Source organism: Zonotrichia leucophrys, chromosome 1, assembly GCF_028769735.1.
Source record: "Zonotrichia leucophrys gambelii isolate GWCS_2022_RI chromosome 1, RI_Zleu_2.0, whole genome shotgun sequence".
NCBI lineage: Eukaryota > Metazoa > Chordata > Aves > Passeriformes > Passerellidae > Zonotrichia > Zonotrichia leucophrys.
Genome location: NC_088169.1, coordinates 15,864,631 through 15,879,106, shown reverse-complemented (window position 1 = coordinate 15,879,106; position 14,476 = coordinate 15,864,631). Strand labels below are relative to the sequence as shown.

The window sequence follows — 14,476 nt, the reverse complement described above, 5'->3', positions numbered from 1 at the left end:
GGTTTCATTCTGCTCCCAATCTGTCTTCCAGTTCAGGGGGCTTGGCACCTTGACAACAACTGGTCTTGTAATTAAAGACTGAGGCAAGAAAGGCATGAAGCATCTCAGCCGTTTCTTCATCCTTTGTCACTATGTTTCCCCTCATATCCAACAAGGAATGGAGATTCTCCTTGGTCCTCCTGTTGCTGCTGATTTGTACAAATATTTTTTTGTTGTTGTTGTCTTCTGCTTCTGGGATTTCTAACATTGATACTCCTTTCATCCTTGCTGCTGAAAGGACCTCCATCCCTTAACTCTACCTCTATGGCAGAACAAAGGACCTTGGAGGAACACTGCCCCTCAAAGAGTTGTGTGCCATCCACAGGCTTACCTCTGGCTTTGCTCCCATTTCTCTTCAAACAGAGTTTAAAGTTCCCTCAACAAACCCCTGTAAGTCCTAAGCTAAGATCCTTTTTCCTCTTTGAGACAGGTGAAATCCAACCTTTTAAATTAAAATAGCTCATAAATCTCCTCCACCTCCCTCTGTTCAATTTATATAGTAAATTACCAAAGTTTAACAGTTGGGAAAAAGTACACAGGAAGAAGTGCTATAGAAATGAAAGTAATACACTGCATTTCTCACAGAGGAGCCTTACTTTTCTGGTTTTAGGTCCCGGTATATTATTCCAAGACTATGTAGATGGTCTAAAGCAAGTGCTAATTCTGCCAGATAAAATTTAACATCATCTTCTGTGAACATCACCTGAAAAAGCAGTACAATGCATTTTACATGTGAAATCTGTAAAGGTTACACCAGCACAAACTAAACAACAACAGTGGTGTTTCAAAAGGGTTTCTTACAATACTTGAATTCATTGCTACACAAAACACTAGAAAATTCAAATTTCTTAGTTATACAAAAACTAGGATTTTATAACCCACACTATTTCATACTTGAAATACTTGGACATACTTGAAAAAGAACTTTTAAACGCAATATATTCTTCTTTCTGCAAATTGAGAGATTATCTGTTTCTGATTATTCAAGAAAACAGACAGACACATTGTAGTCAAACCAAAATACTTTGGAAGCACTTAAAAAATGTGAGTACCACATCGTAGATGGGATAATTTCATTTACAGACAACAAATGGACCAAAGAAGTCCAAATGCCTGAATTTCATCTACAAAGTAAGAGAGAAGAAAAGTATATGTATCTTGATTTTGGAAAGACTGCTCCTGGGTACTTTGAGAAAGAAGTTACAGCAATGGTAAAAGCCCCGAAGTGCAGCCTGAGATGTAACTGCACGAAGGCAGATGAAGGAGTAAACTAACAGGAGCTAACAAGGAGTAAAGTGAACAGCCTGCATAAGAGCACGGGGAGGATCCCAGGTAGCAATCCCACTTTTTGGATTAGGAAGATAAACTACTCCCTGTTTATGTTAATTGAAATGAACATATTGTCCCAATATATATCAACTGTTGTGATTCCTGACAGAATACATTACAATTCAACTCTTCTGAGACTGCAGAAAAAGATAAAAATAAAACCAGATCCTGCATGATTTGATTCTATTTCAGTTACTACTCAGTTATTTCACTTGCTTTGTTTTTAGAATCTAAGACTTAATACCTTAAGATAAAGCATATGGACCCAGAAAAAAGAATGGCAATTCTTTTTTATGCAAAAGCATAAAAATTTATTTCAGCATAGCTGAAGATTACTTTAAACAAAAGTTAAGAATGGAGAATATGTTTTCCCCTTTGTAGTTTCATTAGAGAAGGCAATACTAAAGCTTGTACAATAGGTTGTTGCTGATGTTACTTCTACAAAAGAGCCAATATTTAGTGCAGACATTTTCAAGAAAGGAAATCTGTATTAGAAACATTTAAAAGCTCAAATAATAAAAGATCCTATGAGGAGGATAATACACCCACACTATGTTATTTAAAACCATTGCATGGGACTCATCTTTCCTAACCTTAAACATCTGCAGTGTAGACATCTAGCTTGGAATTAATCACCTTTCCCTTTGCAGTCAACAGGAAAAAAGCAACAACTTTCATGTGATCTCTTTCAAAATCACATGGTGTGGTACGAGGATGACATAATTAGCATCCAGCATGCCCATTTCACTCACCAGTCATTAACTCTGCTTAGATTCAGGTACCTATAATGAATATTTCTCATCTAACCACATTAAATTTTATAAAATGTGAGTGGGCTCAGGAAAAAGTCAGGAAGCAGGAGGCCAATATACATTCTTTTTTGGGAATCAAGAATGAACTACAAACTTAAAAAATATCTCACTTTTAGAGCACTAATAGCCTATTAGTTACCTGTGGCAAAACAAATGACAAAGGGCAACTTGAAACAGATGGCATCATCAAAACAAATGAAGTAATTTATGTGCACAGAAGCAAGGGTACATCTATATACAAAGTAAATTCCATTCTACTCTCCTTTTTATAGCAATAAGTGGTATTGCACTTACTGCAGTGGTAACCCAGCTGCCCTGACACTGTTGTGGCAAAGGAAAATGGAAAGCAGCTACGACTGCAAGTCTCCTGGATAGAGATTGTATCCAAAGTGGATCTGGTAGCCTGGACTTGCAGTCCTTGCTGCTTTCCATTTTGTTTGGTGTGAGTTTTTGAACACGAGTAAAGGATAACAAAAACTTAAAAATATGGTGATATATTAGATGTTAACATTTATTTTAGGAATTATAATCAAATGAATATGAGGTAATGAAACCCTTTGAAGTTGTTATTTCCTATATCTACACAGACACATTACCATCATGACAGAGGCAAAACATTCACTTTTTGAAAATTACTAAAATAAGTGGAGTACAATTCTCACTTTTTAAATATTCATACATAATGCAATTTTGCATTCATGGGTAAAAAAAAGTGAATATCTTATCTGGCCCTGAATTCTGGATGTTAAAACCAGCCATAAATTTACTTTATAAAAATCTAAGTTCTGAGTCTTATATTTAAACATGGTGACAAAAGGAGATTTTGCCAGGTATAAAAAGCAGCACAGGAAGACTGCTTGTCTAAGACTTTTTTCAGAAATAATGTAAATTGCCATCAGCCCTTCTATGAACTGACTGTGCAAAGAAAGCCAAACAAACAAAAAAAAACGTACCTGGTTAAAAACAGGTCAAAATTTTATTAAATGAAAACAGAATTTAAAATGTAAATTCTCCTAATACAGACAATTTATAGTCAAATTCTATCAACATACAATTTTTCAAATTTAAAGAGTGTACCTCTTTGGATAAACGTGTAAACAAGTCTCCTCCCCTGAGAAAATCCAAAATAAGATACAGCTTCCCTTCTGTTTGAAAAGCTGAAAAGATCAATTAAAAAAATTAAATATCACCTAACTTTATCCATGATTAGGAAAATAACATACCAAATAATTCCCCCTTATTTTCATTATTAAAATTAATTTCTCTTGTTTGTCAGAAAACGTATTGAAATGAATTAGATAAATGATTCTCTAATACAGACCAAGTAATTCCCATGCTATATGAAAGTAAAGCAATCACCAATAAAGTTCCTTAAAAAATAAACTTTACTTAGGTTAACCAGCATTTTATTTCAGATTTTAAACAAAGAAGCTAAATTTAAAAGGGCAAACTAGTAACTAATCAACCCTTTAAAATCTAAAAATCTAAAATCTAAATGTCCCAGCTAAATAGGGACATTTAATCTAGTCTGCAAAAGAATGGCAAATAAAATAGTGAAAGGTACATAATTTAAGCCACTTTAAAAAAAGAGAGAGAGACATTAAGCCACTTCAAAAAGTGAGAGAGAGTGAGGTTTAACTACAGGAAAAAACAAACCCTAAAAGAAAAATATGAGCTGAAAAAACCCCAAACCAAACCAGAAACTCCCCTTTTTTTTCCACATGTTAAAAGTACTGATATCCTCCCCTCTTATACATAAGTATTGTGCTAGAGCTGCTCATACTATTAAAATTAAAAGGCTAATTTCCACCAATTTCGATGCAAGTGGAATAAATGCCATTGCATACATTTTCTATAGCATAAACAAAGCAACTGTAAGAAACAACTTCAAAAATGTATGTCATACAAAAGATTGGAGGTTTTGGAAAATAATGGGTAGTTATTCATAGATAACTGCTTTTAATAACACAAAAGGCTACGACTCTCAGTTTTATAAAGAATTAACACTGCATGAAGTCAGTCATGTGCTTCTTTTGCATGAGAATTATTGCAGAACAAGTCTGCATAATTGAGACTTTACACCCTAAAGTTCTGTGATTTTCTGAACCACAGAGCAAATATTAAAAGCTATCTTGACAAACACGCTGGGTTTTAAAAATGAATTTTTCTGCAACTCACCATAATGTAACTTGACAATAAAAGGATGGTTAACTTCCACTAGGATATCACGTTCCATTTTTGTCCGAACCCGATCTCGAACTACAACAGAACATGAGCACGCAAGATTAAAAAAAAAATTACATTATGACTTAGTATTTCTCATATGTTTCCTGATGTACTTCCCATTGTATAATATTATAATTGTCTGCAGGTCATTATACTGTACACAGCTGAGCACTGAGAAAATTTACTCTACATTTTTTTCTGAGAAATATCTTTATGCATTTTGCTTTACTTCAGTTTTTGCTATAGACAAAACCTAACACTAGGCAAATAAATATAACAAAAGCACATGAGAAAACACAGCCACCCTTCAGTCTGCTCTATACTTAGCAAACCTTTCAAACATCACAGCAAAACTGCCACAGCTATGTATAGAACACATTCTGCTAGTGAAAAGAATAGAGAAAGTCATAGCAAAACAAACAGCATAAGTATAATCATACTATCATAAAGATGTTATATTGGTTTAACTCATTAAATAACTCACTCTAATAGAATATTAAGTCCTTTACAATTTGGAAGGGATTTTTTTTTCATTTCCTTTATTATGAACTTAAAAATGCCATTGATTCAATGTAGTGTATACACTTCAGATTATATTTTTGATTTTAAGGACATTTACTGAGAGTAAATGTGCATGGAGAAATACATCAGACATTAGAAGCAGTTGCTGCTCAATCTGCCTGTGCTGTCCATCCATGGTGGCTCTGAACAGGACATGTAAGAGCTCCAATGCCACCAGAGATTAAACCCCAATGAGCATCACATGCCAGCAATGCAGGAATACAGGCAGGGCAGTCAGCTGAGCACAGCACCTGCTTCAGCTGTTCTCCTGCCAGCTCCAGTCAGGGCTTGGCTCCCTCCTGAAGCTCTGAATCAGCCAGGACACAGACAATATTCAGTACTTTACACAGAGGAGAACTATCAAAGTTTTCTCTTTTCATTTTCCTCTTTTCATGTTTCATTTTTCTCTTTCCCTCTATTCTACATTTTGTTACTGCTCCTTTCACAAATGTATCTTCCTGGAGGAAGCACCCCAGAGCAATGAAGTCCCGTCCAAAGTTTAAGCTGACAGCATTCCTTGTACAGTTTACAAGCCAGAGTTCTCAGATATTAAAACATAACAAGACAGAAAATAAAAAAGAACAAGAAGCAAAATGGTGTTAAGGCATTTACCTATATTTTCCCAGAAACACACACTTACAATAATACAGATACTTATGAAAAAGTTATATAGATATGTTTTCATGAATGAATACAACCATGAAGTTTCCATCTGCCTGCAGAACACATCCCTAAAAATGGAAGCTTATGAAATAAGTGCTCAAGTACAAAGCAAACATCACATCTGAATGCTGACCTTTGCATCTAAAGCCATTAAAATGTCACAAGATAGTTAGTTGTGCAGTTTAACTGTTTCAGCAGTTCATCTGAATTACAAGACTGAAATTCAGAATACTCTTTTTTTTTTAGGCAGGTTCAGGTGAAAAAAAAAATTTAAAAGACTTTCAGGTGCCTGCAGCTATGCAGCAGTTACATGGAAAGCATGGACTTAAAACTCCAAGCAAAAGAAGAGTAAAGAACTGAGCTCCTTCCAGATAATGGCATAAGCCATTATTTGACATGACATCTGATTTTTATTTCACTGTAATGTCCACATGGGTTCTACTGGAAGCACTGATTTTTCTTAATATATTTGATTCCAAACACTCTAGCAATGTTTTGGCTCTGTTTCTCTCTCCACTTCATAATGGGGCACTGAAAGATAACATCTTCTATCAGAGTGTATTAAAAACTAGTCTCTGCAGTAAACAAAATTATATGTATATATTCTTGCATTTGCTCTAAACATTTGAAAGTTGGACTGTGCAGTTACATCAATGTGTTCTGGCTAATACAGTTGCATTTCCATGAAAATATTTTCTCTAATTTTGATTTGTGGATCAGGTACACTGTTTTCAAGTGGTATTTTTAACTTCAATTATAGAGTGCAAAAATAACTTTATGAAATAGATTTGAAAGAGCTAAAGAAACAGACATCAAGTAATATGCTGTATTATTTAAAAATACAGCATTACATATATTAAAAAGTTGCAATTATGGAAAATAGAATTAATTCCAGTTAATTTCATATTAAAGTTTTAATAGTAATCTTAATTTGCTTGCAACTCTGCTCTCCCTAAAACATGAATCACAAGCAAGCAGTGCATGAAAAACATCTGATAATCCAGATACAAAGTGTTGAGGACTGGGGCATCCTCTTGATGTTGTCACCTTTTTGCTCAAGCCTTTTGCATCCTTGAATTCTTAGTGCCTCAGAGGGTCTCCTTTCCCAATTAGAAGTCATGCTCTCAATTTCAGTACATATCAGTCTCTCCCATCTGTAAGCAAAACTAGAACCACAGCCTGGACTGTAATTTTTACATGAGGTTAAACTGCAATCAAAAGGTGATGAAGAGAAGCCCTCGAACATCTTAAAAAGCAACTGCTGAGTGACCTCTGACCAGTCCTGAGCTGTTAACAGGCTGGGGAATGAAAGGCTGTTGAGGATATTAATGTACCTTAAATGAGTGGAATTCAAATTCAGAAAAATAGGAAGTAAATAATGAGAATGACACGTGCCACAAAACACAAAGGAATCAAAATATAGGAAACTGTTCAAATACACAGCCCTCTGTAAGAACTGTGACATTCAGCACTGGATCTTAAGTGAAAAAATTTAAACATTTTAGCAGAAGTTCATAAACCAATGGCTTTGTTCCCTCCATCACTCTACGAATATTTGACGATAAAAGGATTAAAGCTGAAATGAAAACATTAAAACTGAAATTCAATACAACAATCGATAACATCGGTAAAGCACTACAGGCACTTGGAGTCATCCCAAAATCATCATTTCAGTTTCAGTAGAGTCATAAATTAGAAGAACTTCACATAGACAAAACTATAAAACAATGACACAAAAGAACAAGCATACAATCTGGTCAAGGCAGTGCAAAAGATGAGTTTCATTTTGATCTAGGTAAAAAATACCTTATTTCTTTTTTCTTACAGAATTCTCGGAGACAGAATTGAGATTGATCAGGCTTAGACTTATTTTGCTACTGATAGCATTCAAGATCAAAATCACCCAAGAAACAGATCAATTCACAATTTGTTTTTGCTCAAGTAACTTAGATGATTAACCTAAGATTTTATAAAATACATTCTACATTGAGATCACGTGCCAAAAGTTTGGGGCAAGTGTACTGTATACGTCTGTCTCAAAAGAAAAGACTAAGTCATGTGCTTAGGAACTTCTAGAATAAAACAGCCAATATGAAGGGCTTTTAAGTATCATGACCTAATTATAAACTGAGCAAAAGGCATTAACTGTATCCTTGGTGACACACAGCAAAGGAAAAACGCAAGGATATTAAGTTTCAAATAACAGCTCAGGAACGAGTCAGGCGGCAGATGCACCCCAAGCACTCCATTAACCCCCCATCACCTAAGGAAAGTGGCAAGGGAAGGAGCCTGCTGTCCTCTCTGACCAGCACTGTGGTATTGTTAATCCTTAATCCTTCCAGGTTTACAAGACAAAGCAGTGTATTCTGCTATTTCCTGTTTCAGAGAAGAAAGCTGTAAGAAACAATCTGTAGAGCAGCAGCTGTGTAAAGATTAGGTTTTGGTATAATGTCCCCGAGTGACCTTTTTTATTTCTCTTTCCTTGTTCTAAACAATGCTTACCTTTCAAGGTGGCCTTTTTCAATACCTTCATTGCATAAAGCTGTCTAGCATCTGATCCTGAGATTTTTTTGACAAGGAAGACCTGCATTAAAAATTAGAAAGAATTCTTAAAAGAAAATAAAAGCAAGTCAGATTATTTTTTTTTGCTATGAAATTAAAGTAGTCACTATGATTTCAATGAAACTTTATTTGACAGTTTTAGATTCTGCAAAGCCAAATCTCCTTTCATAATCTAAAAAGTTCATTCAGAGGATACTGTGCCAAATTAATTTTGGTCTAATTTAAGCAATTTCAGTGAGTAAAAAAAATAAATTGGATTCTCTCTGAAGTTCTTCCAAATTTGACACACAAAAGTCAGCTTTTTAAAATTAATCTCTAGTTTTATCTTAATGAAATTCAGAAGTTGACACAGGAAATGTGCTAATAAAATAATTTTCAGATATGACCATAGATATGTGAACAAAATTTGATCCAGAAACCTATATAAATCAATGTATAAATAAATTTTAAAAATATCCTAGTGTTGTATTCAACAATAAAGAACAAGCAGCCTCAATTAAAGGGTGTTTCATTTCCTTCTTCAATATCATGGGATTTCTTGACTGGTATTGTTTTAAATACCCTTAACACAAAATTAATTCCAGTAGAGACAAATTTTAGATTTAGGAATGAAAAAAAATCCAAGTACCAAAACCAACTGTCACAGGTTTTCTGGCTGTGGACATGTATAGACACATGTTGTGGTACATGAGGAAGTTAAACATGTCATGTGAAATTAGTTTGACATCTGGTTTTAAGCCCAATTCTCACTTATGTTAACATTCCTTGCATTACCCAGAGAATACCAGATCATTATCAAGAGACCTTGAAAAGCATGCTAATCTACTTTTTTTAAACTAAATGGGAAACAGAGACAGCTTCACAAATTATTAGAACAAAATGATTAATGGATTTTTAAAAAATATTAATGATTTTTGCATAAAGGCTAAGACAATTGAGAAAAAGACTGGCATTTTTGCAGAAAATTGTGTCAGCTAGACAGTTTATTATTTTTGCTTTTTTAAAAACTCACATTCCCCCCTCTCCCTCCCATTAAATTACTGAATTTAATATTATCAATAAAAGAATTGCTGAAATGATAATTTATTAGCTTACTTTTCCTTGCCCTTGAATAATTTACTTTTCATGATCTGAAGATTTCCAAATAAAAACTTGGTTATGATTCTGGATTAAATCAAACCTTTGGAATCAGCTTCCCCAGTGAATTCTTACTAGTATGAGTACAAAATTTTATAGTTTCTAAGTACCTACATTTCCAAACTTAACTGGAACAGCAATGTGACTAACAGTAACTTGTTACCACCAAAAAAGAATTGGACCTATTTTTCTTATTTCCCACTATATCTAAGGGGTTTTTTTTACATGCTAGAGCTTAATATCACATTAAGAACTGCAATTAAGGCTGAAAACAGATGCAAAGGCTCTGCTGTCCTGCCTTGCATATTCCATTCAGTCTTGATCTGTCTTGTCATGTGAACTTAATGTTTTGCTTTCAAGTTGGATTTGGACAACCAGAAGTATAAAAAATGTATCCCCAGAGAGATCTCAGTACTCATGAAATGCTAGAAACTTTGAGTCATTAACAGATGTTCAGATAAATATCAAGGTGCATTGCACCTTAACCAAATCACACCCGAAAATGAACATGACTGGGGTGCATCACATTTACTTCAGTGGCCATTATTGCCTAAAATTTGTTCATTACAATTGCACCATGCTACAAAAACCAGCCTCTGTACTGGTGATGTCCTACAGTTAGCAAGCAACAAGGAATACTTACCAAAAAAACACTTCAGCCCTCACCCTCACAAATAGAGAAGAGTAGTTAAAAGAAGACTGACATTTCATTTTAACAGTAAATACTGAATTACTTCATATCAAGCCATTTTTTCTATTGAACTTTGAAATCCACATATCATGCTAACATGAAAAAAATTACTGCTTTAAAAAGATCTGTCACAATTACAGTGCCTAATTAGCACTAATTTAGAAAGCAGTTTTCACTTGCAACATTGCCTTAATGCAAAACTGTGACAGTTCTGAATATTTCACAACCAATATTCAATGCTGTATTCCCGAATAATTGGCTCCACAAGAGCTCAGTTACCAACCTTTCCAAAGGATCCTTGTCCTAGTACTTTCAGAAGTTCAAACTGTGAAGGGTCTGCTTTCTCATGTCCTTCCTTTACATGGTGAGTTATTGCAATTTCTTTGATACTTCCTTCTTCCTGGCAGAGGAAAACAGAGGAATAAATTTAGATTAATGGTTTACAAATATTTACAAATTCACAGTATGTTGGAAAATACCACTGTCACTGAACCCAATCAATTAGACAATGCCAAATATAGGGAAAAAAACATTTAGCAATGCTATTTGCATAATTAAGACAGCACAAGTTCAGTAACAATATAGCTTAAAACTTTTAGAGATGCACCAGGATCCAAACAGTAACAGTTGACAGAAATCAGCAATTCCCAACATTTTTCTCTTAGGCCCATATTATTGGGTTCATATTTCTGTTCCAGATTCACAACCAATTAATGGAAACCAATCTTGTTAAGAATTTAGTAATCTTAAAACACACCTGGAGTGTATCAAATGGACCAGATGTCTGGAAAGCCCTCTTTTTTAACACTTGAATGAGGAGCACCATGGTGCAGCAATGCCAATGCTCACCTTTTAAGACAGTTTGAGACTCAAGACATTTCCACACAAAGCAACACTCTCCACCCCCACTTCAGCAGCAGGCTCCACCTGCCACCAACAAAATTCTGTTGAAGAAAGTGTTCTGCCTTTCTTCTCAAGGAAATTCCACCCTATAAAAGCTGCCCAGTCCTCATCCTTTCCCCTTCTGTGAGAAAATGGTCATCAGAAAGCTCTAAGCAGTAGTGAATCTTCTCTTCTTGTGCTCTGCACCTAATTCAGTGTTTTCTGCACTGAATTTGAAAATCCCTGAAAAGTGACACTCCTTGCCACACAAGGAAAGAATTTCAGAACTTACAATCATCAAGTAAAAAAACCTGCATTCTTGTTAATGTCATCTGAAGATCTATCTAGGCATTACATGCAATCCAAGCTACTCTAAGCTAACACACAACTGATTGCTAGTTAACAAACAGAAAGCAACATACTATCTATAGTTTTACCTTCTTGTTCATCCTCTATTTCTTCTATTGGTTATGGTGAACAAAATAAATCTGAGAATACTTTCCATCTATTTATTGAGGAACTCTGAGATCCATTTCATAGAATTGCAGACTGGCTGACATTCAAGGAGATGTCTGGAGATCATCCTGTCTAACCCCACGCCCTCTGCTCAAGCAGGGCCACCCAGGGCCAGGACCTGAACATCTCCATGGATGCTGACAAGCTCCCTGTGCAGCCTGTGCCAGGGCCCAGCCAGCCTGACAGTGAAAAAAGGTTTCCTAATATTCAGACAGAAACTCCTGCATTTCCCCTTTTGCCCATTGCCTCTGGTCCTGACACTGGGCAGCACTGAAGAAAAGCTCTTTGCACCCTCCCTTCAGGCTGGTTGAACATCATTTCACCATTGTGAATCCATGCTGAATAAGCCCAGCTACCCTTTGGTACTCCATGCATACAGGAACACTTTGTTTCTCCATGATTTCCCTGAGGATTAAAGCCTGGCTGACCAACCTGTAGTTCCCTGGATCCTCCTTCTTTTTGAAGACAGGAATTGACAATCACTTTCCTTCAGTCCCATCACCTCTTCCAGTAATTGTAATAATTAGAAAATAATCAACAGTGGCCTCACAATGACAGCTGCCAGGTCCCTCAGCACTCAGGTGCATTCCACCAGGGCCCACAGACTCAGATACACTGTGTTTGCTTATCAGGGCCCACAGACTCAGATACACTCTGCTTAAGTATTCTCTAACCTACCCAGGGGCAGGACCTGAGGGAATGGCCTGAAGTTGTGTCAGAGAAGGCTTAGGTTGAATATTAGGAAAAGGTTCTTCATCCAGAGGGTGGTTGGGCACTGGAACAGCTCCCCAGGGAAGAGGTCACAGCACCAAGTCTGACAGAGCTCAAGAAGCATTTGGACAATGCTCTTGGGCACATGGTGTGACTCCTGGTGATGGTGCTGTGCAAGACAAGGAGCTGAACATCAGTGATCTTGATGAATCTCTTCCACCCCAGGATATTCTGTGATTTACCTCTAAGACTATGTCCTCCTTGCTCCAGTCTTTTCCTTCATCTATATGCACCAAAATGTGCACTAATTAGCTATAGTGATAGGTTAGTAGAGGCCAAGTTCTAAAACTGTGTTTCTGAAGCACTAATTTGTAAGCTTTTCAAGCATTCTGCAAAATTTATGTGCATGAATTAGTGCTGAAAGTACCCTTTTGCATCTGATCATTTCAGTACTGTATATAAATGCAAAGCCACTGTCCACCCAGGTCAGCATTTTCCAACACATGCTTCTCCCACCCAGACAGACAATTCTTCTTCAAAAGATTCTTTTTTCCAAAAGATTACAAAGATGGAAATGAGTTGCACACAAGAAATCCTGAGAGTGTGTCATAGTCAGTATATACTAAAAAAATCCAGCATGTGATTTGGAATAATGCACAGAACATGCTGGCAACTTTTAAAATCAGTGAGTGAAAGAAAGATACTTTAGTGTGAAGAATTTAGTTTTAAGAATAGTTTTAGAAGACCCAAGACAAATCCAAGACGTCCTCTAAATTTAGGTGGCTGTTTCCATTTTAAGACAGCCAAATTTTGCATGTGTGTGCACATAGTCATGCTGAGTACTCCACCTAATAACCTGAACTTCTGTGCCTTTTCAGGAGAAAATGCTACCATTGTTGATTACCAGCTGAATCTTTATAGAGTCTGAAAGAAATATTGTTGAATAAATTGCTGGTGGACATTTTTGGTTTTATATTTTATATTATAATGTGATCAGTTTGATTACATACTACTTAAACCACCCACTGAATCTTAGAGAATCCCAAGGGAGGAACAGAATAGCTCAGCAAAACAAACTGCCACACACACATTACTTCAGATACTTTGATCCATTTCTGCTTAACAGTTTTATCTATTTACTCCCTGGCAATCTTGCGAAAGTCAAAAACATGTGAAACACAATATAATCAAATATTTTTTATTTACTGCCTTCAGGGATGCAAAGCAATCAGGTGGACATAAGAAGGACATGGAACTGTAGGAGCAAATCCAGAGGAGAGCCATGAAGTTGGTAAGATGACTGGAGCTCCTCCCTGTGAAGACAGGCTGAGGAAGTTGGGGCTGTTCAGCCCAGAGGAGAGAAGTGTGCATGGAGAGCCCAGAGCAACTTCCCAGTATCTGAAGGGGACTGCAGGGAAGCCAGAAGGGATCCTTCAGCAAGAACTGCAGTGACAAGACAGGGAATAAGAGGGACAAACTGAAGGAAGGGAAATTTAGGTTAGGTATTAGGAAGAAATTCTTTCCTATGAGGATGGTGAGATACTGGAACAGCTGGCCCAGGGAGGTTGTAGGTGCCCCAACAGTGTGGAAAGCCAGGCTGGGTAAGGCCTTGAGCAACCTGATCTAATGGGAGGGGTCCCTGCCCAGGGCAAGTGGGCTGCGATTAGGTGACTCTTCCAACCCAAATCCTTCTAGGATTCAATATTGCTTTAAAAGCACTACAAAACTCAACAAGAACAAGAACATATATTAATTTGCTCTCTGTACACAAACAAAATTATTATTTTTGAATGCTCTGCAATTATTATGCAACCATCCTTCCAGTGGTTATTTTGAGCACCCTCTACAAAACAAAATAAACCCCAAACCACCACTTCACATTCCTGATACCAAGAGAATATTCCCAGGCTTTGCATTTTCTCAGGGCTCAGTTACTCTTCAGTCCATAAAAGGCAGCCCTAATAGAACTCTGTCTGAAACTAAAAGGAACTCTAATGATACTCAATTTTAATTTGTCGGTAACTCTTATTTGGGAGCAAGATTTATGATGAATGGTTGTCCACAAATTTGCAGTTTCCTTTTCTGACATAACTGCTGAATGTTTGTTATTTTAACCTAAACAGTGTTCTGCAAATGCAGTTAAAAATACAAAAGCTAAGGCTTTTATAGAAACACAAATTATATGCAGAGGTAATAAGCCTCACTATCTACCTGAATTAAAATACAAATCTTATACACTGTAGAAAGAGATCTCTATTCTCAGCCAAGTGCACTAATTACATCAGAATAGAGATGTCATCTTGCAGTAAACTGGACGAGGAGCCAGCTGTTCCATCTGGTACTGAAT

The 14,476-nt window shown here is 36.3% G+C and overlaps 1 protein-coding gene across 2 annotated transcripts in view; it reads right to left on the bottom strand.

The window, feature by feature from the left end:
- RPS6KA3 (ribosomal protein S6 kinase A3) overlaps positions 1–14,476 on the bottom strand; it is a 74,089-nt gene that overhangs the window by 29,730 nt on the left and 29,883 nt on the right. For both annotated transcript variants that reach the window (XM_064707509.1, XM_064707518.1), the window contains exons 3-7: positions 10,304–10,420; positions 8,133–8,214; positions 4,359–4,439; positions 3,258–3,337; positions 636–742 (exon numbers count right to left, since the gene is read on the bottom strand). In XM_064707509.1, coding sequence (XP_064563579.1) covers positions 636–742; positions 3,258–3,337; positions 4,359–4,439; positions 8,133–8,214; positions 10,304–10,420 — 467 coding nt within the window. The remainder of the gene's footprint in view (positions 1–635; positions 743–3,257; positions 3,338–4,358; positions 4,440–8,132; positions 8,215–10,303; positions 10,421–14,476) is intronic.